Source organism: Pristis pectinata, chromosome 22 (genome assembly GCF_009764475.1).
Source record: "Pristis pectinata isolate sPriPec2 chromosome 22, sPriPec2.1.pri, whole genome shotgun sequence".
Lineage (NCBI taxonomy): Eukaryota > Metazoa > Chordata > Chondrichthyes > Rhinopristiformes > Pristidae > Pristis > Pristis pectinata.
The window spans coordinates 13,464,102-13,490,974 of NC_067426.1; the positions used below are offsets into that span (position 1 = coordinate 13,464,102).

Genomic DNA, 26,873 nt, shown 5'->3' on the forward strand with positions numbered 1-26,873 from the left:
ATCTAGACGAGCATCTTTTATAGTGGATAAACAGTACAGATATAAAGAAAAACAGATACCCAAGGCATATAAATGGCATAGCTAAACATAATCCATCTATGCTCAGTCACATACAGTAGGTTGGAGCGAGTAACATCAAATAGCAATGAGATTTACTCAAGAACAAATTACTCAATCACCCAAATATCAATAAATGCAGTGCAAATAGTAACATATGGAACTTTACCACCATGATTTGAATTCAATTACTTTTGGCAAAAACAGCAATTATAGTAACTTTAAAACTGAAAATGCTAAACCTTGGATACTACAGTATTTAAAATTACTACGTGGCAACTTCCCTATGATTTATCACTTTTGATAATAGGCAATCTGACGTTGGACTACAAAATTCCCTCCATGTTGGCTTCTATCAATCATGGATTTGGTGTGCAATTCAAAGGAGCAAACTTGTAGAAAAATGACTCCCACTAAACTAATTGGCCAAAATTCTTAGTCAGCCAACGGTGCATTTCAATTAGCAAACTTCATTAATACAGAATTAGGTTTTCATAACTTTATTTGTACATATTACATTTAGAATAAATTACACAATCTTACAAATTTCACAGTAAACTTTATATAGTTTAATACACTTGTGTTTTCAGTAGAAAGGTAACCCACTTAAGATAGTGCTTTGAATTTTTAAAACTAGCCTAAAAGTAATTTATTACATCACTATCACTCCCATCCTCTTTTGTACACAACTTCCATTTGACCTATGGATTCTTGATGTACAGTGCTCTTAATACACCAATATGGCAACGACAAAGTGTTAACAGAGTAGTCAGATGCTTCAACGAAAAAAAAGCAGCACCCTTATTACCATTCATCCTTAATTCATTTTAAATTTTCTTTTACGATTTTAAGGACAAATATCAGGAATACCCTTGTGTAAACTCTTCCCTCTAGCCCAGTGTTATGTTAATCCAAATAACTCAAACATGCTCAACTTTAATCAAGTCTCATGTGCAAGGGTTACACACAAAAATTCAGACACCACCTAGAATTAACACCTGTATGTAGGTTTTGTTGATAAATAATGCCCAATTCCAAAATTACATCTTGGTTACAAAATTACATCAATGTGTCCAATGAGTTATCATTTCAACTAAAAGAAGTTAGGCTACATATAAATATCTAGCAAGTTCTTTAGCATGGTCAGTCATGCCAAAGACTTCCCAAAAGTATAGATCACATTGACATTGTGAGTTGCACTGATGACAACCAATCCATAGAAAACCTGGCATTATTAACAAAAGGTGCCCATGATGAATCAGGTGGTATCAGTTTCCAAGGAATGGGGGAAAGAGATGGGAGAGAGAAAAAACAAGTCAAAAATTAAGAAGATTAAGATTTGATTAAAAATACTTAGGTAAACCAAAATTGATTTTAGGCACAAAACAACATTTTTAGATTTAATTTAAGACTGTTTAGTCAAGTGATTTCTGTGAAGATGGTTTGATGGAAAGGATAAATAGGACAAATAGGCAATAGGGGAAAAGTGAACTCGAGGAAAAAGTAATGACCATGAAACTTACAGATATTCTGCAAAAGAGTCTGCTAATCCCCCATTTAACATACCCCTTCAAGAAAAACATTCCAAGAGAACCATACATCAGATTACACCTTCAACATTTACACATTTCAATAAGTGATTTACAAGGTTAGGGGATAAAGACGAGCCTCAAAAATTTGTCAAATGTAACCTGACACAGCAACATTAGTGCGGTTGCTTTTCAAGATGTGGGTACCAAGGAACAGCAGCATTTTTAGAACTGCATAATAAATTGAACTAGCTATTTCAGAATGTACACTTTGGGGCACAGGGTTGGCAAAAATCAAAATTTTCTGGCAATTTAAAAGCCTCTGGTAAGGTTCATTACAACTTATTTTCACATGCACTCAGACTTACGCAGTCCGGCTGCACTCTCGGCATGTGATTTTACATATCCTCAGTTCAAGTTCAAAAGCATCAGGTCGATCCTGCGGATTTGTTGCTAGCATTTCCTTGATTAGCTGTCTCATTCCTGCACTCATGGACTTCTTCTTAACAGGAATGTTAAGCTCCATCTTGGGGTTTAACAACAGTGCTTCACCAAGGGGCACAATCACTGACCCCTGACGCACGTAGCCTCCTAATAGTTCTTTCTTTGTCTCTGAATCTATGAAGGTAATCCTTTCCAACATGGCCCAAATGATGACACCCAGTGCAAAGATATCTGCTTTAGCAGTATAATGACCTTCCCAAACTTCAGGAGCCATATAAAAATCTGACCCACAAGCTGTAGAAAGCCAGCATCTGTTAACATTAACTGGTTCCTTTTGATCTGCTCCCAACCCTGAGCATACTTTACTCAGACCAAAGTCTGCCACTTTTAGAATAGGACCTCCTCCTTCAGCTTCCGATTTGGTTTCAGTAATCAATATATTATCTGGCTTCAGGTCCCGGTGCACAATTTGGTTTTTGTGCAAAAAGCCAAGGCACTGCTGAGCTGCAGCATGAAAACTAATGTTGGTCCGACGGTTGGGTTTCCGCGAAAGAAGATATTCATTCATGTCTCCACCATCACAGAAATCCATTACAAGCCAGAGGTAGTACGAGCTCCTGGAATCAAAGCTTAGTTCCCCTTTCAGTGAAGTCTCCACCAGCTTTGAAAATAAACAAAAAGAGTTTGTTTCTATTTAAAATACTTGCCCCCTATAACAAAGCATATAATCTTTCCAAATATCAAGTCACTTTTTTGTTCACACTGTAACTTAGAATTTTAAACATCCAATCGTCAAAACTAAATACAGATATCACAAGTATAGGTACTCCCTAGGTTATGACAGGGTTCCATTCCTGTGAACTGTTCGCAAGTCAGAAATACTATGAACCAAGTTCCCACACAGCAGAAAATGCCTACAGCCCCGCACCAGCCAGCTGGTCTTCCAAACTCTTTCTTGTATATAAGGGCTGTACACAAGTCAGGCATTTGTAGGTTGGGAAGGAACTGTATTCAGTACTTGTTTAAATAATAATATTTATCTGCACAAGTCACTTTAATATAAAGCACATTTTTGTTTTTTGTTTAAAAAGCAAAATTTCAGATTGTGCCCAAACTTAAAAATCATTTTCAACACTGACCAAAATATCAGCTTTCAACAGATTTTTTTTCAAAATAAAGGCAATTAGGAGATATGGGGTTGGTATGGGAAAAGTGGCACAGAGGCAAAATATCCACAATTTTATTGATTGGCATCCTCCTGCTTCAATGCAATATGAGAGCATAGGAACAATGGCATACTTCAGACCTTTGTTTACAATAATTCATTGATCAGCCTAGTATTTTAAAATAACAGAGGTTGAAAGCAAAAACAGAATTCAGAAAAGCTTTATTCTACATCCGTGCTTGACCCACTAAAAGGATTTGCCAAGGACATTTTTTATATGAACACAACAGTAATATTTGGCCTCTCGTTCAGAGGAATTATGTTCAGACATTGTGCCACATTAACCCCGAGGGGCAATTTTTAAAGTTACTGATAATTTTGAGATAGCAGTCGAGCGGTGACCAGTTAATGCCAGTGACAATTCAAAAGAGGTCTGCTTCTTAATCAATAACTCCTGGTGCTTGAATGTGACGGTCCTGGCAAGCTCCTGCTCACCCAGCCTGGAATATCTAATGGTGAAGTGTCGACCATACTACCTGCCATGGGAGTTCACTTCAGCTGTCTTGATGGCAGTCTACATCCCATCCCAGACGGACATGAAGCCTGCACTCGATGAACTATACTCTGGTCAACAGCCTTGAAACAGGATACCCTGATGCCCTCTTCATTATTGCAGGTGAATTCAACCAGGCCAACCTCAAGAGTGTGTTACCAAAATACTACCACCATGTCTCCTGTCCCACCAGGGGCCCTAACATCCTTGACCATCGCTATACGACCAAAGATGCCTTCCAAGCCACCCTCATCCTCACTTTGGTAAATCAGACCACCAGGCTGTGCTCCTTCTCCCTGCATACAAACAGAAACTGAAATGGGAGGATTCAGAACAGAAAGTCATGCAGTGCTGGTCTGAGGAAATAGATGAGCTTCTATACAACTGCTTTGAGTCAGTGGACTGGTCCATGTTGAAAGACTCGGCTGCCAGCCATGATGAGTATGTCACCACCATCACGGACTTTATCAGCAAGTGTGCCGAGGACTGTGTAGCAAAGAAGACAATACGGGTGTTCCCAAACCAGAAAGCACAAATGAACCAGGAGATCCACTCCCTTCTGAAGTCGAGGACTGCTGCATTCCAATCAGGTAACCCCGACCTTTACAATAAATCAAGATATGACCTCCAAAAAGCTATCAGAGATGCCAAGAGACAATACCAGTTCAAAATTGAGTCCCAGACCAGCCATCAGTTGTGGAAGGGCTTACATGCTATAATCAGGCTACAAAGCTAAGTCGGGCAGCATAGTCAACAACAACAACACATCCCTTCCTGATGAGATTAAGGCATTCTATGCATGTTTTGGACAGAAGGGGATTGGTTTGTCATCACCCACCCTGAGAGCCTCCAATGCAACTGAACCCCTGGTCACTGTTGAGGATGCAAGATCAATCTTCTGGCGAGTGATCCCGAGGAAAGCATCTGGCCCAGATATTTGTAAACATATTTAACCTCTCCCTGCTTCAATCTGAGGTTCCCACCTGTTTTTAAGAAGACTATCATCCCAGTACCTAAGAAAAACAAGGTAACATGCCTCAAAGTCTACCGACCAGTGGCTCTGACATCCACCATCATGAAGTGCCTTGAGAGGCTGGTCATGGCATGAATTAACTCTAGCCTCCCAGAAAACCGCAACCCACTACTGCCGAAATAGGTCTACAGTGGACACCATTGCCCTGGCCCTACAAACATACAGATGGTAAAGGCACCTACATTAGACTATTGTTTATTGACTACAGCTCACCTTCAATACTATAATTCCACGCAATCTCATCACCAAACTCCGAGACCTGGGACTCAACACCTCCCTATGCAACTAGACCCTTGACTTTCTGACCAACAGACCACAATCAGTGAGGATAGGCAGCAACACCGCCAGCACAATTATTCTCAACACTGGTGCCCCACAAGGCTGCGTCCTCAGCCCTCTACTCTCTATATACTCATGACTGCATGGCCAGATTCTGCTCTAACTCCATCTACAAGTTTGCAGATGATACCACAGTGGTGGGCCATATCTCAAATAACGATGAGTCAGAGTACAGGAAGGAGATAGAGAGCTTAGTGACATGGAGTCATGACAACAACCTTTCCCTCAATATCAACAAAACAAAAGAGCTGGTCATTGACTTCCGGAAAGGGGGCAATGTACATGCACCTGTCTTCATCAATGATGCTGAGGTCGAGAGGGTTGAGAGCTTCATGATCCTAGGAGTGAACATCACCAATAGCCCGTCCTGGTCCAACCACATAGTTGCCATGGCCAAGAAAGCTCACCAGCATCTCTACTTCCTCAGGAGGCTAAAGAAATTTGGCATGTCCCCTTTGACACTCTCCAAATTTTATCATTGCACCATAGAAAGCATCCTATCTGAATGCAATCACAGCTTGGTATGGCAACTGCTCCGCCCAGGACCGCAAGAAACTGCAAATAGTTGTGCACGCAGCCCAGCACATCACGGAAACCAGCCTCCCCTCCACAAACTCTGTCTATACCTCTCGCTACCTTGAAGCAGCCAGCATAATCAAAGATCACACCCATCCAGGTCATTCTCTCTTCTCCCCTCTCCCATCAGGCAGAGGATACAGGAGCACAGACCACCAAGCTCAAGGATAGCTTCTCCCACTGTTATAAGACTATTGAATGGTTCCCTTATACGGTGAGATGAACTCTTGACCTCTCAATCTACCTTGTTATGATCTTACTACCTGCACTGCACTTCCTCTGTAGCTGTGACACTTTACTCTGTATTCTGTTTTTTTTACCATGTACTACCTCAATGCACTGTGTAATGAATTGATCTGTACAAGTTGTAGGCAAGACAAGTTCTCACTGTACCTTGGTACAAGTGACAATAATAAACCAATACCAACTACATCCTATGATTAGAAAATAAACTTGAGGAAATCCGGGTATACTAAACCAGAGATAATAAACATAGAAATTTAATAGATCACCTGCCATTTAATATGCTTTGGTGATCTAAACTTTATTACAGCACAAAGTTACATCTAATAAATTCCAGAATCAATCCCTTTACCCATCTATATTCAGAACCTAGTATCTACATTAAGGAAGCTGCATCTTTGAAAGATTCACAAAATAATACTTTAAAATTGAACAAATAGGGTTGTTTTCAGCCACATTTGGCATCAATTCCCATTTTGCACACAATTAATAAATTACCAGGAGTATCATTGTGATGCAACAAATATTGTACCTTTAAATAATGGGAAGAGGATGATCCATGAGTCATCTTTTGAAGCACCCCATCTTTTTGCAGAATGCACTCCTCCAGATGAATCACATTAGGATGAATAGTCTTGATACTGCTTAATGCCCAAAATTCTCGCAAGGCCAGTTCCACATTCTCGGGCGCATGGCACCGAATTTTCTTCACTGCTACTCGTGCTCCAGTCTTTGTCACCACTGCTTCATATACTACACCATAACTGCCACGTCCCAATTCACGCACCAAGTTGTATTTTGGCTCTCTACTCGCCATGAATAATTTTTTAATAACTAGAAAGAGAAAAACAGAATCAGAACTTACAAATGTTGACAGGCAATATCCCTGACAAAAATGGGAACTTGGGAGATAAGGTCAAGATTTTTGAAACAACTTTTGAAAAGATGGCAAATCTTTTGTTAAAAATATTTAAGGCATTAAGTTCTTCAGGAGACAAAATTAATTTATATTATTATCGCATAGACATTCAGCAATAACGAGTTACTTAGCCCAGAGGATATTAGTAAATCTTGCATCTCTGTGACAACTCTGGGATCAAAAACTTTAATACAGCTATTTTAACTTGCTAGGATTTGTTGCCTAGCTAAATTATTAATGCTGACCAGCTATTTGCAGCTGGTCAACAAATGTAATCAATAGCATGCTACAAGTGTACAATATTTGCAATCATTTAAACCTACTAGCATTTTTTAATGCTTAAAATTTCCAAACTGTTAATTGCAAAGCAAGAGACATTATCATTTACATTACTTTGGAAAAGCAAGCATTTTCAAAATGCAAGCTGTACTAAAAATTAGCCACTAACACCCCCAAATATTAATTATATAATTTCAAATCATGTAATCACTATCCTTTTTGGCAGGTTTATGAACCAATTTCAAATTTTGTTTTACAAATGAAAAGTTAAACTCACTGAATTTATGGCACAAGGCAACTGCATTAGTTCTCTATTATACAAACGCACACCTTGCCTTTGTCCAAAGGAAACCATAACTATGCAACAATATGCCATCTTTTTTCAGCTACCATCAAGCAGGAGATATAGAAGCCTGAAGTCCCACACCACCAGGTTCAAGAACAGCTACTTCCCTTCAACCATTCAGTTCTTGAACCAACCAGCAAAACGCTAATCACTACAGTTTTGCAACACTATGACCACTTTACACTAAAATGGACTTTGTTTTTTTTCATTCTAATTGTGTTCTTTCTTATAAAATTGTGCATAATTTGTTTTTCCAGTGAATGCTGCTTACCTGATGCCATGTGCCTGTGATGCTGCAGCAGGAGTGTTTTTCATCACATAGATGTACTTGTGCATATGACAATAAACTCAACTTTGACTTGGAAGCAATTTAGCCCTGAGCAACCTTAAACTAGTCCAATAGTTTTCATTGATTCAAAAATATGAATTAGATCTACAATTTAAGAAATTAATCAACAAGTTAAAAAAAGAATTTACAAGTTTTTTTTGAAATACTTAAAATATTAGAGGCAAATCTGTATGAAGCTTAAAAGTTCAAGGGATATCAGATATGGAATTCTATATGCCATAACTGACATCCTCTTTATGAATGGTAGCTGATTGGTATATGTTGCTACCTTTTGTTATTTCAAACTGCCAACATTGTTTCCTTAAGTGATATTCAAAAATTATATGGTCACCACTTGGATATTAAAAGTGCAATACTCAAAAATTAAAACTAAATTAGGTGAAGGATGAATATCGAAAACATTTTGCTAATCGAGTCAATATTGAATATGACTGATGAACACTATAATAATCACATCTGGTAGCGTAGCGGTTAGCATGACACTATTACAGCGCCAGCGATCAGGGTTCAATTCCCATCGCTGTCCATAAGGAACTTGTACATTCTGGCCATGTCTGCATGGGTTTCCTCCAGATGCTCCGGTTTCCTCCCACATTCCAAAGACATACGGGTAGGTTAACATAGGTTTAAATGGGCAATGCGGACTCGTTGGGCCGTAAGGGCCTGTTACCATGCTAAAACTTCAGAACCAGAAATTTACTACACAGGTGGCACTTATTTAGCTCTTCATGTCCATGCCAGCAACAAAACAGCCATTTGGATTACTCATACTTCCCAGATCATTCTGTCATCTCAATCACCCTCTCAGGCCACAAGTTCCAAACCTCCTACAATTCCTACTGAAAGCAATTTTCCCCAACACCACCCTAGTTATCAATTAACTTAAATTTGCATTCTCCACTCCTCTGCCTCAAAGGCAAGCCTTCCTGTTTGCTATTAGACCTCAAATTTAAACATCTTCATTAAGTCTTCTCATCATGTCCTTTGTTCCAACAATTCCTGCTGCTTTCATAACTTTAATTTCCCAGTACCAACACCATCCTCATAACCTTTGTAATATTCCACTGCCATCACATCCTAGAATTTATCATTAGACAAGCCAGCACCTATACAAAAAAATGAAACTTTAAGGTGGACTAGCACTATTAAAGCTAGATATTCAAGTTGACAACATTTAGTTTTACAATGACAATTCATGACACACGAATGACAGCCATCAAATGTGATCACAGCACATTTGGTTTGCCTAGGTGACAAGGTAACTCATCTGGAACCTCCCATGCTCCCACTGCACAAGCTGGAGACACAGGGCTCATTCTTCTATTGTTTCTCTGTATCAATGACTATTCTCACCAACTGGTACATTTCACACCTCTCCACAGTACATTGATCTTCCTTGTCCTGATCTGTATCCAGACTTGGAGTTTCAGCAAGTCTCTAGGAGTTCATTGGATTCCAATAAACATGGCCCTTTTTCTCAGCTGTCTCAATTTCCCAACCACTTACGTCAACCGACTCCCTGCTGTGAGCATGCAGCTTCAGTTTCTCAGAAAGAGGTCCCTGTTCACACAGTGCACCTTATGATTTCAAACTCAACTACTGCTTGTACTTGCGTTTGGTACTAGCTTGGAGGCTGGTTCTTGCTTCTACCATTAGTTCCTATATTAACCATATCACCTGCAACTCCCTAACACTGTCACCATTAAAACTAGATATTCTAGATAGCAACAGTTAAATCTGATTTTGCTGAACACACCCATAAACAAAGCAAATAACCACTCTTTGCAGTCCTATCATATCTACTCATGAATGAAGGTTTTCAAACACATTAAAGGAGGCAGTGGCCCCTTGATGGCAGGGCCCAGCATGCTAAAAGCTGAAGCATTCACAACCATGCTCAGCCACTAGTGCTAAAGGAAGAAAATTTGCCTGTTTTTACTCATCTCAAACTCTGATACATTATTGACCTGTATACACTTATTAAAAAGCCTGACTACAACACAGTCTATCATGCATATATTCAAATCAATTAAATAGTGACAGAAACATCCAACATTGAGTATAAACATTACCTTTCAGCATCCAAGCAGATAAAAGTTGCAAAATAATGGATAACAGATTTTACTGCTACTGTGCAAATATCAGTGCTGCGATAATCCTCCTGACATTGACATCGATCTTTCATCACACAAGTGTACATTAGTGCATTGCTACAGCAAAACAGATTTGCAATACCAAAAGTGCTGTTGACCGTGTACAGCCACTAGCTGCATTTCAACCTAGTATGACATCACATTATTGTGACCAACCTGGCTCAAATTTAGTGAAAGTTACCCAGCAAAAGGCCAGTGGACTTATTAAAAAAAAAGTAGCACACATTGAATATTTAATTAAAATATTAAGATTCAATGTACTATTAGTCTAAACTTAAGACTTGCAATGAGATTATAACAAATATTGAAGTATTGTGCAAGTCCTCACACTGCTTTGTTATGCAGGGTTGCTTTTGCTATTATCATTCCTTCATCAGGGCTGCTCAAACTTCATTAAATTCAAACTGTAAATGGTCACAATACTCTTGCAGTGGCTTTTATGAATGATAGTGACTGCTGGTTATAGATCTTGTTAGCCAAACAAATTAAATTTGATGGCATTTAAACAATTAAAAATTCCTATTTTTTTTTGTTTCCTAGACACTGATCTCCCTGAAACTACTGTTATGTTCTGAAGGCATTTTCAGGATTTCACCAAGTACAACTAATCCCCTCCCCCACCCCACATCCAGCCTCCACCCTTTACAACCATTCGTAGAAAGCATGCAAACTGCCAGCTTTGTCTTTGCAAACCTTTATCACAGAAATTACACTTTGTATTTTCTCTTCCATCATTTCTCACCTCCAAAAATAGATTTCAAAAAAACATCCACCAGCATCCTACAAATCTGACCCTGTACATCTTTAACCTGATCCCAAACAGCTACTAACAAAATAACTTCAAGGCTACTCTGCAGTCCAAGTAAAATGACATTCAAACCTTTCATTCCATGGAAAATAATGAAACATATTACCTGCACCTACCCAAAATTATCTAAGGCATTGTCCACGGTAAACCCAAGAATATTCTACCAATATTTTACATACCCTCCGCAGAAGAGCAGTCAGATATACAGCAGATTAAGTGGCAGTCTACAAAACGCAAATTTTTGCTCCTTGGTGAATAGGCATGGAGAGAGAGAGGAATGCTGGAGATTTAAAAAGCCAGAAAACAATACATTTGATGTCCACTTTGGGTAGCACATCATACAACAAAAGCAAAATGGACACATTTACACCTGAATAATTCCAAACCCAGCCCGTCAGGATCTGGATATATAGTCACCAGCATATATTGTCCATTCCTAAATGCCCTTGAAATGCTGGTGGTGAGCCACTGCCATTATTCTGTGAAGGTACCCCCTCAGCATTATTGGATAGTGAGCTCCAGGATTTAGATCCAGCAATACTAAAGGACCAACAATACATTTCCAAATCAGATGATGTGCGAGGGAAATGTGCAGGTGGTGGCATTCCAATTGCCTGCTGCCTTCGATCCTCTTGGCAATAGAATCATGGATTTGGAAGGTAATGTTGAAGTATTTGATGGAAGTAACTTTAGTGCAATTTGCAGATGACGCACACTGCAGACACTTTCCATCAGTGGTGCAGGAAATGATGGTTTAGGGAGGTTGATGTGCCAATTAAGTGGGCTGCTTTATCCTGGATGGTGTCAAGCTTAGAGGATCATTGTGCTTGTACTCATCCAGACAAGTGGAGAGGGTATTCCATCACACTCTAGACTTGCACCTTGGAAATGGTTGAAAGGCTTCAGGATATCAGCTGCTGAATCTGCTGTCTTATTTAAAAACTAGCAACAGATTTAGGAGTGAAGCTATAAAACAAACCTTATTGCTGGTTTTAGGAAATGTGATATGTCAAATGGAGCAAATGTCATTGGGGAACATTTAGGAAAGTTATTGTATTACAACAACTAGATTAGTTACAGAAAGGGGCAAGGAGCAATATACAGTAAAATATGACTGAAGGGCCAATTTCTGTGACCTGAAAAGGAATCTAGCCACTGTAAACTAGAATAAAAAAAATTGGCAGACTAAACAAAACTAAATAATGGGAAGCCTTTAGAAAAAAAACAGACTACTGTTTACGTTTTTCCTATAAAGGGAAATGTGGGGCAACCAAAGCCAAAGCTCTCTGACAAAAGAGTTAGCTGAAGAGGGAATAAATGACATCATTAAGAGGGGTGAGAACCAGACCATTACAAAAGTTGGGAAAGGGGAAAATTGAGGGAGACAAATACATATAGACTGGCAACCTGCGTGAAAAAGAAGCCCAAGTCTTTCACAGGCATGAGTGATTAGAAGGATGCCATGCACTGCAAAATAAAAAGGTTCATTCTCATCACTCATATCCTATTCCCAGAATCTTAACCCTGCTCCGCCAATAATCTTTGTATGCATCAGGTGAAGAAAACAACTTTTTTTCTGCCCATCTTATCCAAACCCATCATAACCATGTACCCCTTTGTCAAATCTACCTCAGCTTCCTTTACTCCAGGGAGAAAAACCACAACTTCTCACTTATCCACAAAGGTATTCTCAAAGCTTCCACTGCACCCTCTCAGGTACCTTCACATCCTAAAGTGGGTAACCAACAGTAAAGACAGTAATCTAATTATGACCTAGCCAGAGCTTCAAAGGTTCAGCATAAATGCCCTGCTTTTGTACTCACTGTTTAACAGTTATAGCATACAAAAAAGCCATCAATACATTGAGTCTATACCTGCTCCACAAGAGCAATGCATCTAGTTCCATTTCGCTGCAAATTCTTTCCTTTCAGGTGCTTACCCAATTCCTTTTTAAAATGCTGCATTGAACTTGCTTCCACCACAAATCCCTGTAGTACATTCCAGATCCTCATTAAACATGGCAAAAAAGTGTTTTTGTTCTAAAATGTCTTATTCTTTTACCAATCATCATTCTAAATCCCCTGGTCCTTGACCCTTCCATCAATAGGTATCTCTACCTTGACCCTTCACCTTGTCACTTCCCCACTCTCTATTGTTCAAAAAGCAACCAACTTCTCCAGCTTATCCATACATCTAATATTGCTCATCCCGGGAAAATCTCTTCTGGTAAATCTTTTCTGCACTCTTTCTACCCTACAATACTTCAGATGTAGCCAAACCAGTATTTCATATAAATTCATGGCAACTTCTTTGCTCATTAACTCTTCATGAAATTCATTTCATATTCTTCAATTATGGTCTCAATATGTGCTGGCGCGTCCAAAGATCTGTGTTCATGAATTCCCAAGGTACATCTGTTCCTGCACAATTTAGAATTGCACCAATAAGTGCAAGTGTATATTGCCTTTCCTTTCAGCCAAAATGTAATCAGCTCAAATATCTTTAAATTCCATTTGTAAAGTCTGCCCATTCTGTTAGCCTAACAATATCCTGTCGTCCTCCATCTGCCACATCCACAGGACTGGTATCATGAATACTGGGATAAAACTTCAAAATTTATCAAGGTCATTCAAAATGTTAATGAACTGTAAGAGAAGGGTGGAGACAATGAGAGACCAATAAGTAGATTGATGCTTGGAGGTAGAAGTACTAAATACTTTAGATATGTTTTTACCCAAGAAAGACGATCCTGCCAAAAAAGTTGGGAAAGTGAAAAAAATATAGCCGAGATAACTGGATAGATAATATTTAGGAGTATTAACATAATGCATCCTTGGATGCAAGGGAAACAAGAACAAAGATTACAGAGGTACTTGTTGTAACCCTGGTACTAGGATAGAGTCACTGCAATTAAACTTTGTTCCAAAGGAAAGCAAGCTTGGAACTCCAGACCTCTTGGATAGGAAGCTGCAAAAGAAAAAAATGATAAGCCAGGACAAAAATTAATAGACATTTGGACTTGCGGATTACAAGGGCAGTCAGCACAGATTTGCTGAACAACACTTTACTAATTTGATTGACAATAACAACCAAGCAATGTAAAAAAAAAAGCCACGTACATCAGCAAAACTGGTATCCATTAAACCAAAGGGGCAATGGCAGCATGGATCATTAGAGGCAGGAAATCAGGCATTTCTCAGACTGAAGAAAGGCAGCGTGGGTGCTCTCAACACTAGGACCACTAACATCTTGATCAATATTGATGATTTGAAGTAAAAAGGTACAGCTTCAAAGTTTAAAAAGATAAACAGGTGGAGAAAACAGCAGGAAAATAGACCAGACATCTATGACAGAAAAGCAAAATGAAGTGTTTTCATATAAAGATCTAGGACAGCTATATTTAAAATAAATGGCAAATTTCCAAATGGAGAGCACTGGACTACTTGTGCCTAAATCTTTGAAGGTAGCAGGGCAGATTGAGAAATTACATAAGCATGCAGGATGCTGCAATTTAGTAAGCATAGTTCAAAAGCAAAGATATTAGGTTGAATCATTGTATAACATTAGTTCAGCCACAACTGTAATATTACATCCAAATCAAAGCAACAAACTATGATGTTGATGTTTGGGAAGGTTATAAGAGTTCCAAGACATTGCAGAAAAGATTCATGGCTAAGAGACTTGAAGAGTGGAGATTGTTCCCTTCACGAGAGAATAGTTTTGTTAGAATTATACAAAAATCAAAGGAACCGGACAATGTAAATCTGTTCCCATTAATCATCTCCCAAATCCCTCTCCAGGTTACTGGGTAGTATTCATAGATACAAATTCAAATCCGTTCATGGCAGCTGGGGAATTTAAATTCAAGTAATTAAATAAATCTGGAATTAAAAGCTAGTCTCAGATTATTGTAAAAACCCATCAGGTTCACCATAGTCTTTCACTAAACAAATTCTGTCATCCTTACCTGGTACATCTATTAAGCTACTTCATTCACACTAATTTGGTTAACTCTTAATTACCACCACATTTCAAAGGCAATTAGAGATGAACAAGTTACTAGTGATGTCCCATTGAAGAATATTTAGCAGTTATAATCTGGAAAATGTTCTGCCTGAAAGGTGATGGATGGAGATTCGATTAGAAATTGTGGGACATCAGGGAAAGAGGCCAACTGGATTGCCCTTACAAAAACCTGACAATCTAAATGTATTGTACAGCTTCCTTCTGTGCTTTAAAAATAATATGACAATCTTTTTGAGTGATGGAACAGATTCCAGGAGATGTGACCTACTTTTACTTAGGAAAAAAAGGCATTTAAAAATTCATTTCATGGGATGGGGATTTCATGGTAAAGCCAAGATTATTATCTACACCCAAATGACCTCAAGATGGTGGTGCTACTACTCCATTGCTGTGAAGGAGAAACCTTTGCACCACTGTCAGATTGGAAATTTCAGGATTTTTGCCCATTGACAATGTCAATTTATTTCCAGGTCAGGGTGGCTTGTGACAAGAGAGAGACATTGAGATTATGTGCCATGCATTTGCTATCCTTACTCTTTTTTGTTACTTGAGGTCATAGATTTAGAAGGTGCGATCAGAGGAGCACAAGAAAACTGCTGTACCACATCTTGCGGACAGTACACGTTGAAGATATAATGCACCAGCAGTACCACTGTAGAAGCCCAGTAAATTACTAATCCAAAGGCCTGGACTAGTTTAGGAATTTAACATCAGTTAATTAAACACATCTGGAATTAAAAAAAGTTAATCTCAATATTGGTGACTGAAGATACTAGTACAATAAAAAGACCCCATTTAGTTCACCGATACCTTCCAGGGGTGCAAATCATCAATTTTTAATAACATCAGGCCTACATGACTCCATGCCTACCAGCAGTGCAATGAGCTCTAACTACCTTCTGAAGTGGCCTGGTAAGTCACTCAGCTGTAATAAACTACTGTAAGGGATACAATATACAATTTTAACCACAAGCAGATGTTCTAATTAATACCCCTGTTCATTGTATCTGCACTGAAGTAAAACATCAAATGCCAGTGCACAGAATTTAGCTGCCTTTGAAGGTGCTGTACATTTCAGAGATCAGATAATATTAGTAAAATATGAACTTTCAAAATGCACCATGGAATGCTTTTTTGATTTTGTGGTCCTCACAGTGTGGATAAGGCCTTCATAAATCCAAGCATTTCTTCTTCATGTGAGCTTCCAGTGATTTCCTCCTTGGAAACACTAACACAACTCATTATGATTATAATCTTAGATAGACTCAAAACTTGGGGGGGGGGGGGTGGTGGTGGTGGTGGGAAGGGTGGTGTGGTGGGTGGTAAGAAATTCTGTTGGGCTATATTCATGTTTGCACTTTTTAAAAAATAATCTTTATGCAAGAATATGTGGAATCATTCCAATCAAAGCAAGTCTGAGAATGTTAAATAATGCATGTTCATCATGTATTTCTGCCCAGTGTAAATCTTAATGCATTACAATATAATTCACTCTAATGAATCAGATTAGATCTGTCCTCCTAATGCACTTATGGAATATCACAGACTCCACAGGAAGCTATTAAATGCAGAACATTAACCAGCTTCATTTGCTTGTAAAAAATATAGTTCCAAATTTGGAATGTCAAGTACCTATTTTATGTAAAATACCAGCAATTAAACAATAATCAAAGTTTCCAAACTAACAGTGAAATTAACCCCAAATTTATCTACAAGTGAACTGTTGCTCCTTTTCCATGCATGAATTAAAAAGCTAAGCACATTCACTGGGAAGCAATATTAATGCTTAGGATATTAAAATTAACACATGGCCGTATACTTAAGAACTTAAAAGACTTGCTGCTTGGTTCTTACATTTCCTCAATGCCTTAGGATAGCAAGTACTAGAAATCAAAACATTTGCAAGATACATTTGTTTCTGATTGAAGTCACACTGCAAAGATTGACATATATTCTAAAACTTCCCCAATTTTGACAGGTGAATGAAGCCCTAGTTTAGTATCACATTTGAAGGTAGGCATTCATGAATCTGTGGCATAGCGTCAGTACTCCACTGGATTATTAGCCACATTTAAATGGATCCCTCACTCAAGTAGAATTACAAGTTATTTGACATTACCAGTGCCGAAATATGGTGTACAAAAGAGGGGGCAAGAGAGAAATGAAAAATGAGGAGGGTATGGCATGGAAGAATTCACATACTTACACAGCAATGAAATCCCATTGGACAACCGATCAGGGTGTTACCTACAGCTCAGGTGATAACATTCCCATGCAAGTCAGAAGGCTGTATAATCTAAATCACATTCCAGGGATCTGAATAAATAATCCAGCGGCGTACTGAGGATATGCCAGAGTCATGAATGCCTACCTTCAAATGTGATAGTAAACTAGGGCTTCATTCACCTGTCAACATGAAAAATACCATGGTGCTCTTTAATGGGCAGGGAAGCCCATCTGTTTGTTCCAGCCAATATTTTATCTTTCAACAAATATCTAATATATTACCTGGCATTTACTTTATAGCAGATTGCAAAAACTTGCTACATGTAAATTTTCTTGGCAATGACTTCACTTCAGAAAGAACTTCATTGATTTTAAATGTTCTCTGGGACTTTGAAAAGGTACCACATCACTATTATTTCCACCTCTAAAACATTGCCCTGCTCTATGCCTGCCCAGCTCACCTATTGCTGAATCCTTTGTTACCTCAAAACAACTATTCAACATATTTCTCACCTGCATCCCTTGCTATAGTTGCTCTTATCCAAAATTCTGACTTTGCCCTAATCCACTCATTACCTTGAATAGTGTTCCCCCAGTTGAGCAAAACTTGTGTTTTCAATTTCCAGTTCCCCCACCCCCAAACCCTTGAGGTCTTGCCACTCATCTGTCTGATCTCTTCAGCTTGTAACACCAAGATATTGGTCCTCCTTCAACTTGTGCCCCCTATGCAGCTCTCTTTAGTGGCTTTAACCTCAATTTCCAGAGATTCACCAGGATGTTGCCAGAACTGGAAGACTTTGATCATGGTAAGACATTGAATGGCCTGAGTTTGTATTTCCTGGAGTGAAGGAGGCTGAGGAATGACTTGAAAGAGGTATATAAAACTATAAGAGAGATAGATACGACAGCAGGGATCTTTTTCCCCATGCCAAGGCTACAAAAAAAAGAGGACATACACTAGAGTGGAAGGAGTTTCAAAGAGAAAGTTTTCTTCTTTAAACAGAGACTGGTTGATATCTGGAACTTGCTGCCAAAGAAGGTGGAGGAGTCGGAGACAATCACTACATTAAAGAGACACTTAGACTGGCACTTAAATAGGCAAGGCATAGGAGGATATGGACCTAATATCGACAAATCAAATTAGTGTAGATGTGCAAAAATATTGGCTTGGACACAGTGGGCCAAAGGACCCGAATCAGTGCTGTACAGTTCTATGACTCCATGACATCATGGTCCTCCTGATATCTCAAGATGCTTCTTAAAACATCTCTTTAATCAAACACGATCAATTGGTTTAATAGTGTGCTATCTCTCAACTTTTGCTAACAGCCCAAGGAATGCTTTAGGTATAGTAAAATAACTTTATTTAAAAAGGTTACTGCAATTAACCACCATAAGGGTCTGGAAGTAGCAAACTGGCAGATGAGGCGGGGGGGGGCAAACCCGGCACACAGGGCGCGGGGGGGGGGGCGCAAACCCGGCACACAGGGCGCGGGGGGGGCGCAAACCCGGCACACAGGGCGCGGGGGGGGGGGGGGCAAACCCGGCACACAGGGCGCGGGGGGGGGGGGGCAAACCCGGCACACAGGGCGCGGGGGGGGGGGGGCAAACCCGGCACACAGGGCGCGGGGGGGGGGGGGCAAACCCGGCACACAGGGCGCGGGGGGGGGGGGGCAAACCCGGCACACAGGGCGCGGGGGGGGGGGGGCAAACCCGGCACACAGGGCGCGGGGGGGGGGGGGCAAACCCGGCACACAGGGCGCGGGGGGGGGGGGCAAACCCGGCACACAGGGCGCGGGGGGGGGGGGGCAAACCCGGCACACAGGGCGCGGGGGGGGGGGGGGGCAAACCCGGCACACAGGGCGCGGGGGGGGGGGGGGGCAAACCCGGCACACAGGGCGCGGGGGGGGGGGGCAAACCCGGCACACAGGGCGCGGGGGGGGGGGGGGCAAACCCGGCACACAGGGCGCGGGGGGGGGGGGGGGCAAACCCGGCACACAGGGCGCGGGGGGGGGGGGGGGCAAACCCGGCACACAGGGCGCGGGGGGGGGGGGGGGCAAACCCGGCACACAGGGCGCGGGGGGGGGGGGGGCAAACCCGGCACACAGGGCGCGGGGGGGGGGGGGGCAAACCCGGCACACAGGGCGCGGGGGGGGGGGCAAACCCGGCACACAGGGCGCGGGGGGGGGGGGGGGCAAACCCGGCACACAGGGCGCGGGGGGGGGGGCAAACCCGGCACACAGGGCGCGGGGGGGGGGGCAAACCCGGCACACAGGGCGCGGGGGGGGGGGCAAACCCGGCACACAGGGCGCGGGGGGGGGGGGCAAACCCGGCACACAGGGCGCGGGGGGGGGGGGGCAAACCCGGCACACAGGGCGCGGGGGGGGGGGGCAAACCCGGCACACAGGGGCTAACAAGTTGGTGAGATGGGAGGGCATCAGGTAGGTATAACAGAAGTTACTAAAAACCAGGAACCAGAAAGCAGGGAGATGCCCAGATGCCATAGTAAAGCTCCCATGGAAAGAGTAGAGAGGCCTCTCCCTCTCTCCCACCCCCCTCCCCTTCCTCACACTACATCTCCTCTCCTCTAACGCATCGCTCTTTTAATCTGCCTGCAAATGAAGTGAGCTAACGAGAGGCCAACTTGGGCCAGGCTGGGGGAGCCAGGCCGACCAACAATGACAGACCGATCACGGATGCGCAGGCCGCAGCAGGCGGAGGTTACATCGCCCCTCCCCCCTCAGCGCGGCCTGCCGGTGGGAAAGGGGGGCGGGGAGATAGCGCTCAGCCGTGCCTCAGCCAGCGTTTCCGTACCCTCCGGTCAATGATCGCATCGCCGTCATGTTTATTTGTCCGAATGTGGGTGCTGCATTTGGCTCTACCTCAGTGGGTTGGTTGGTGCCCGCTGCTGTCCCGCGGCCATTGCCTCCCTCCGACTCCCGCGTTCCCGCTCGCGAGCGCCAGCCGCCAATGCGCGAGCGCCAGCTTCAAATAACTGCCGCTCACGCACGTGCTCACACCCCCCTGCCCGCCCCACTCGTCATCGGCCACGCCCCCCGCCCCCGCCCCTTCGCCAATCGCGGGCCCCGAACCGCTACCTGCGTCCTGTCCATCACGTCACAGCCCCGCCCCCTCCCGCCCCTTCGTCCAAACTTTCAACTGGCTCAACGCGTTGGCTCAGACTCCGCCCTCTCGGCCCCAGTCATTCAGATTCCAGCTCCGCCCAATCCCCTTTTTTATCCCTGCGCTGCCGCATAAGCCCCGCCCACCTCGATACGCCCTCGCGGTAAATCCCGCCCCCTCCGCATCGGCCGCTCACGCACGCGCTCGCGCGCGCACACCCTGCCTCAGCGCGAGCGTAGATTCAAATCGGTGGCGCCAAACCGGAGGGCGCTGACTGACGACCCGGGGAGCGGCAACGCCAGGTAAACTGCCTCCAAACACCTCCTGTCAACGGGATGGCGCAATGGGCATATTTGGTCAACCTCGCCTTCCCCGGACGTTTCATTAAAAGAGTATGAGGTTCCCAACTTATTCTCAGCAGGAATGATAAAACTCAGCGCAGGTTTGGCAGATGTAACTCCCAAACTCAAGTGTTTAACGGGGAGTTGCAATCCTAAGAGCCAGGTGTAAAATCACCGGATGTAATCACCAGAACCAGGCGTATAACCATCAGGTGTAATAGAACAGGACAGTACTGGACAGGCCATTCGGCCCATGATGTTGTGCGGATCTTGATGCCAATTTATACTAAATGTCCTCCTGTGTATCATTCATATCCCTCCATTCCCTTCATATTCATTTGTCTATCTAAAAGCCTCTTACACTCCAGAACCAGGTGTATAACCATCAGGTGTAATCACCGGAGCCAGGAGTATAACCACCAGGTGTGTAATCAGAGCCAGGTGTATAACCATCAGGTGTAATCTCCAGAGCCAGGTGAATAATCACCAGGTGTGTAATCAGAACCAGATGTATAACCAACAGGTGTAATCACCAGAACCAGGTGTACAACCAGCAAGTGTAATCACAAGAGCAAGGCATGTCATTGACCGGTGTTCTCACCAGAGCCAGCTACGTAACCAGCAGTGTCAGGTGTGTAACCAACAGATATGACTACCAGCAGTAAGTGTGTAACAAGCAGGTGTAATTATAAATGCAAAGAATGCAACTGAAAGATGCCTAACAGTAGATGTGTCTACCAGCAGCAGGTGTTTACCAGAAGGTGTATTACCAGTACCAGGTACGTATCTGGTAAGACCACTCATGCCAAGTGTGTAATCAATGGGTGTGATGACAAGTGCCTGATACGCAATGGAAGGTGTAATTATTAGTATGTAACCAGTAAGTGTATGAGCAACAAATGTAATAGGTATTTACATGTATCCAACAGGTGTGTCTGTCAGTGCCAGATGTGTAACTGCAAATACCATGTGTGTAATCAGCTGTTGAAACTACCAATTCCAAATGTGTATCTGCCAGGTGTAGTTGCCAATGTCAGATATATAACCACCTAGTGTAACTACTAGTGCCAGGCATCCATCAGTTGCAACCTCCGTATATGTGACCATTAGGTGTTATTGTCAAGGCCAGGTTTGTAAATGCCAGTGTCAAGTATATATCCTCTACCATTTGGTACGTGCTGCCGGGTGTGGCCACTAGACATTAGTACTGCATTGAGACCTTAATTACACTCAGCTGGGCAGGCCACATTGTTTGCATACCTGACACCAGATTCCCAAAACAGAAATACTTTTCCAAGCTCTGTTGTGGGAACAGATTAACAGACAGAGGAAACGGCTGAAGGATATTCTCAAAGCCTCCTCAAATTAACACAATAGCCTCACTGATTGCTTGGAATCTCTGGCCCATGACTGCTCAGAGTGGAGAAGGAGTTTTCAAATAACACAGAGAAGCACACAGAAGCCCTGAGTAAGTGGTGGAAGGAACGTACCACCTTACAAACTACCCACTCATCTGTCCTATCAGGCACCTCCTGTTGAATTGGTTACTACATTGACTTCATTGCTCATCTCAGAACCCACAGAACTGAAGTGGAAGCAAATCATCCTCGATCCCAAGGGACAGCCTAAGGAGGAGAAGAAGAAGACAGTTTTAAACAAACCCGATGAAGGGTCTCGACCCGAAACATCAACTGTTTATTTCCCTCCATAGATGCTGTCTGACCTGCTGAGTTCCTCCAGCATTTTGTGTGTGTTGTGGAAAAAAAAGACTGTTGGCTGAACAATCCATTCCAATATTTATGCACCATTCGACATCATCTCATCCTATCAACCTACCGAGGAACTAATTTATAAAAACCTGCTTAATACATCCTCATCCACTCCTTTGTCATTGCTACAGTCACTTAACCTTCTCACTGCTTTGGTAAAGCAGCCAACATAATCAAAGATCCCACCCACCCCAGACGTTCTCTCATTGGGCAGAAGATACAGAAGCCTGAAAGTACATACCACCAAGCTCAAGGACAGCTTTTATCCTGCTGTTATAAGACTATTGAATGGTTCCCCTTGTACGATAAGATAGACTCTTGACCTCACAATCTAGCTCAGCGTGGCCTTGTATTTTATTTGTCTGCCTGCACTGCAATTTCTCTGTAACTGTAACACTATATTCTCCATTCTTCTATTGCTTTTCCCTTGTACTACCTTGATGTATTGATGTGATGAAATGATCTGTATGGATGGCATGCAAAACAAGCCTTTTCTGTACCTGTGACAATAATAAACCAACTTAGCCTTCATTATCCAAGGTAGTCTCCATATTTTATATATAAACATGACACAAATAATGCATTGAGATTTTCTGTCACAGATATACAGTGTGTATTGCAAATCTTGAAGTCGTGGTTAAGAAACTTATTTAAAAACACCTGATGCAGGGTCTCAACCCAAAACGTGAACAATTCTTTCTGCCCACAGATGTTGCTCAACCTGCTGAGTTCCTCCAGCAGTTAGATTTTTGCTCTAGATTCCAGCATCTGCAGTCTCCTGGCTCTCTCTTATTTAAAAAGACTCTCCTTCCATCTCTAACTCATATCAAGGTTTGATAAGAATATTGATCCTCTAACCACCAAAAGAAAACACCTTCTGACCTTAAGGAAATATATCAAATTAAATATAGATACATATTCACCACACTTTGATGTACTGCACCTTAAAGATAGATTGATCTGAATTAGATGGCATCTTTTACAACCTCAGAATGTTTCAGAGTGCTTTATCAGCAACTTTTAGTGTAGAAAGCATGACAGCCAACATGCCCACAGCAAAATTCCACAAGCCAGGTGATCAGTTTTTTTCTTTGGATGTGGTTGCCTAAAGGGTCAATGTTGGCCAGGACACAGAAGAGAATTCAACTATTCTTTTCCTAAATAGCACAGACGGATTTAGGTCCACCTGATAAGTCATAGAACCACAGAAAACTACAGCACAGAAAAACAGGCTATTCGGCCCTTCTAGTCTGTGCCGAAAAGTCAGTTGAGGCCCAAGTTTTAGGCCTCATATTGGAAAGACAGCAGCTCAATCGCACTGCAAATTTTCACTGAACCATATTGATATGACATGGTATAATGTTAATCATAGAAAACTATTGTTTCATTTACATAGAGCATCTCGGGATAACCCTTGGCTTTTTTTTTGGAAAATTAACTTCTTAAAGCTTACAGGCAATTTCTGAAACATTAAAATAGCTTTCTGGGTCGAACAAGACTATTGGTACATCTAGCTTGGTACATCTTAGTAAAGTGAAGTTTTCGTGGCTTTATCATTTATTGTTTCTGATTACTTCCATGCATCAGCTCTAGCTCAATGGGCAATGTCCTCGCCCCTGCATCAAAAGATTGTGGGTTCAGAGGTCATCAGAGGCACAGGGTATGCTGATGAACTGGTGAACACATCTCAGGTAGATGTGAAAGACTCTATGGGATGATACTGAAGAAGTGCATGTGAATTATCCATATATCCTTAAAATATTCACCTTTCAAATCACCACCACCAAAAGATATTCACAATGATTTTTTTTGGCTGCAGTATACAGTTGTACAGCTCAGAAACAGGTCTTTCAGCCCATCACATCCATGCCAACATTTTTGCCCTACACTAATCCCATTTGTCCACATTGGGTCCTTATCCTTCCATGTCTTTTGCCTTTTCAAATGCCTGTCCTAATGCCTCTTGAACGTAGTTATTGTATCTCATTCCACCACCTCCTCTGGCAGCACATTCTGGATATCAACCACTATCAGTGTAAAAAAAAACTTATCCCTAAGGTCCCCTTTAAATCTCCTTCCTCACTCCTTAAAATGGCTTCTTGTTTTTGATAGCCCGACCAAAAGATCTGAAAAAGATTTTATCTATCTACCCTATCCACACCTCTCATAATCTTACATATTTCTATCAGGTCACCCCTCAGTCTCCCTCGCTCCAGGGAAAACAACTCTGAGAAAACACATTTCTGAGAAAAGTGACTACTCTTCAAAAACACTTCAGTGTAAATCAGTTTGGTTTGTCCTGGAAGGTGTTAGATAATGTAAGTTCTTTATCATTAAATACATTAACAATTAATTTCACACAGATATGGTAAAATTGTTTTTATCTAAACAAAATCAATATATTCAGAAACCAGAAGAGGTCATGAAAATGTTTTTTATGAAGAATGTTAAGGTGCACTTACATCTCTGGTCTGAGTGCTGGGAAGATGCAGTTTAAGAGACATAGTTGTGAGTTTTGGGGTAAGGTAGTGTGGTGACAGTGTGGTGGTTAACTTGCAGGACTAGTAACTAGAGTTGTGGATTACCAATGCAGACACATGAGCCTGGACCCTTTGAAGAGTCTGTAGTATGAGAGCACATGGCTGTCATGTGACCGTAACAACACTGACCCCTCTGGTCGGAGGACAGCATTGCTTATTGGATCAGAAGTGACACCACTGTCAATCAAGGTTTGGCTCCACCCCACCCATCAGGTGTGGGCATAGGGATTGGCCTTGGAGAGCACCTTTGTTCCTGAACCTGCCTGACCATTGGCCTGGGTAAACACCTTTGTCCTTGACCTCCAAGCCATTGGCCTGTCTAAATTACCTGGCCGGGCCTTCCAGCACTATAAAGAGTGTTGCACTTCTCTGGCCCTTCCTCTTTTGACTGCCCCAGGAGTAGTGAGATGATGCTGCAGAGACCACTGGTAAGAGTGTGCATCACCACATGGTTTGGGAGCATCTTAGTCAGATTCCAGGGAGTGTTAGGGCCAATGCTTGTTTGGGTCAAGGTATTCAGGCATTGAAGTGTTTATCCCTTGATAAGCTGTACCTTGTTTACTGTGTGTGTGTGTGTGTGTGTGTGTGTGTATCTCATCCTCGTTGTGATTCCCCCTCACGTTCGTGGTCTCCTCTGTGTGTGTGTGCGTGCACGCGCGCGCGAGTGTGCATCTGTTCCCATTCATTTTGTTCCCCCGTTTGCCTTTGTGATTAAACTATTTTTAAAATCCAAAGCCTGTGTCCAGAGTCCTCCATCTTCAAGATTCCAAAAGAACCTTTTCACACAACAGGGTCTTAGCCCGAAATGTCGACTGTTCATTTCCCTCCATAGATGCTGCCTGACCCGCTGAGTTCCTCCAGCATTTTGTGTGTGTAAATAAATCTGGAATTTTATTTTTAAAAGTTAGTCTTAGTAAGTGTTGAGGGATGGAAATTTGCTGTACTTCCCATTCTGACCTATGAGTAACTCCTGACCCACCAATGAAGTCTACTCTTAACTGCCTCCACAGTTCAGGGAAATTAGGGATAGAAAATTAATGCTGGCATTGCCAGTGATGTCCACAAACTGTGAATAACTAGATACAAAAAACTCTCAGCACAATCCTGAGAGCTCGCTGCATCGTCAGTGTGAATATCTTTCAGATGAGATGCTAAAACTAGGGCCATGCTGGCCTCTTGGGCGATGTAAACAATCCAGCAAATTCACTAATATCTTTCAGGGAAGGAAATTTGCCATCCCTTTTAGGTGTGGCCTACATGGTGACTCCAGTACCATCAATGTGGATTGCTCTTAACTGCCTCTTCAGGATTAGGAATCGACAATAAATGCTGATATTGCCAACAATGTCTGCATCCTATGAACAAATAAAAACAAAATATTGTCTTTGCTGGCACTTTGTACCCTGAGTCTTGAATTAGAGTGTATATATTTCATAACTATATTGCTTCACCTTATTTTTTTTATAAACTGCAACAAAATCAAAACCAGCACCACTGAAGTTGAATCGTGTCATATCCAACTGGTAAGAAACAGTGCCATGTGGATTCGAATCTGTTATAACAAAAATAAACCTCGTGGCTTTTGGACAATATCTCAATTTTCTCAGCTTCCTTGTGCCTCAGTGATTGACCATTGTGTTGGTAAGTCATGTATGCTTGTAAGATACAGGTTCAACTTCCAGTCTTTCTGTTAGCTGTGGCTCAGTGACCACGCTCTCACTGGATCAGAAAAACATAAAAAGTAAATGTAGGAGTAGGCTATTATGTCTAATATGCCTGCCCCACCATTCAATACATGTATGGCTGATCTTTTAACTCTGCATCACTTTCCTGCACAAATCCCATATCCCTTGATTTTCTTAATATCACAAAATATATCAATCTCAGTTTTAAATATACTCAGTGACCGAGTCTTCACAACCTGCGTGAGTAGACAATTCCAAGGATTCACTACCCTCCAGATGAAGAAACTTCCTCTTACCCCATTCCTGAATGGCCAATCCCTTATTTTGGTTGTGATTCCTAGCTCTAAACATCTCAGCCAGGGGAATCATC

At 42.0% G+C, this 26,873-nt stretch overlaps 1 protein-coding gene across 2 annotated transcripts; it reads right to left on the bottom strand.

The window, feature by feature from the left end:
- Positions 1 to 543: 543 nt before the first annotated feature.
- Positions 544 to 20,037, bottom strand: pdik1l (PDLIM1 interacting kinase 1 like). 2 transcript variants are annotated; one of them, XM_052036352.1, is made up of 3 exons: positions 19,860 to 20,037; positions 6,472 to 6,773; positions 544 to 2,691 (listed from the first exon to the last, which is right to left on the bottom strand). In XM_052036352.1, the coding sequence occupies exons 2-3, from the start codon at positions 6,754 to 6,756 to the stop codon at positions 1,951 to 1,953; spliced, it is 1,026 nt and encodes a 341-aa protein (XP_051892312.1). In that variant the 5' UTR covers positions 6,757 to 6,773; positions 19,860 to 20,037; the 3' UTR covers positions 544 to 1,950. The 2 variants fall into 2 exon arrangements, with proteins under 2 accessions (XP_051892312.1, XP_051892311.1); XM_052036351.1 differs by having other exon boundaries at positions 19,928 to 20,030.
- Between the last annotated feature and the right edge of the window lie 6,836 nt (positions 20,038 to 26,873).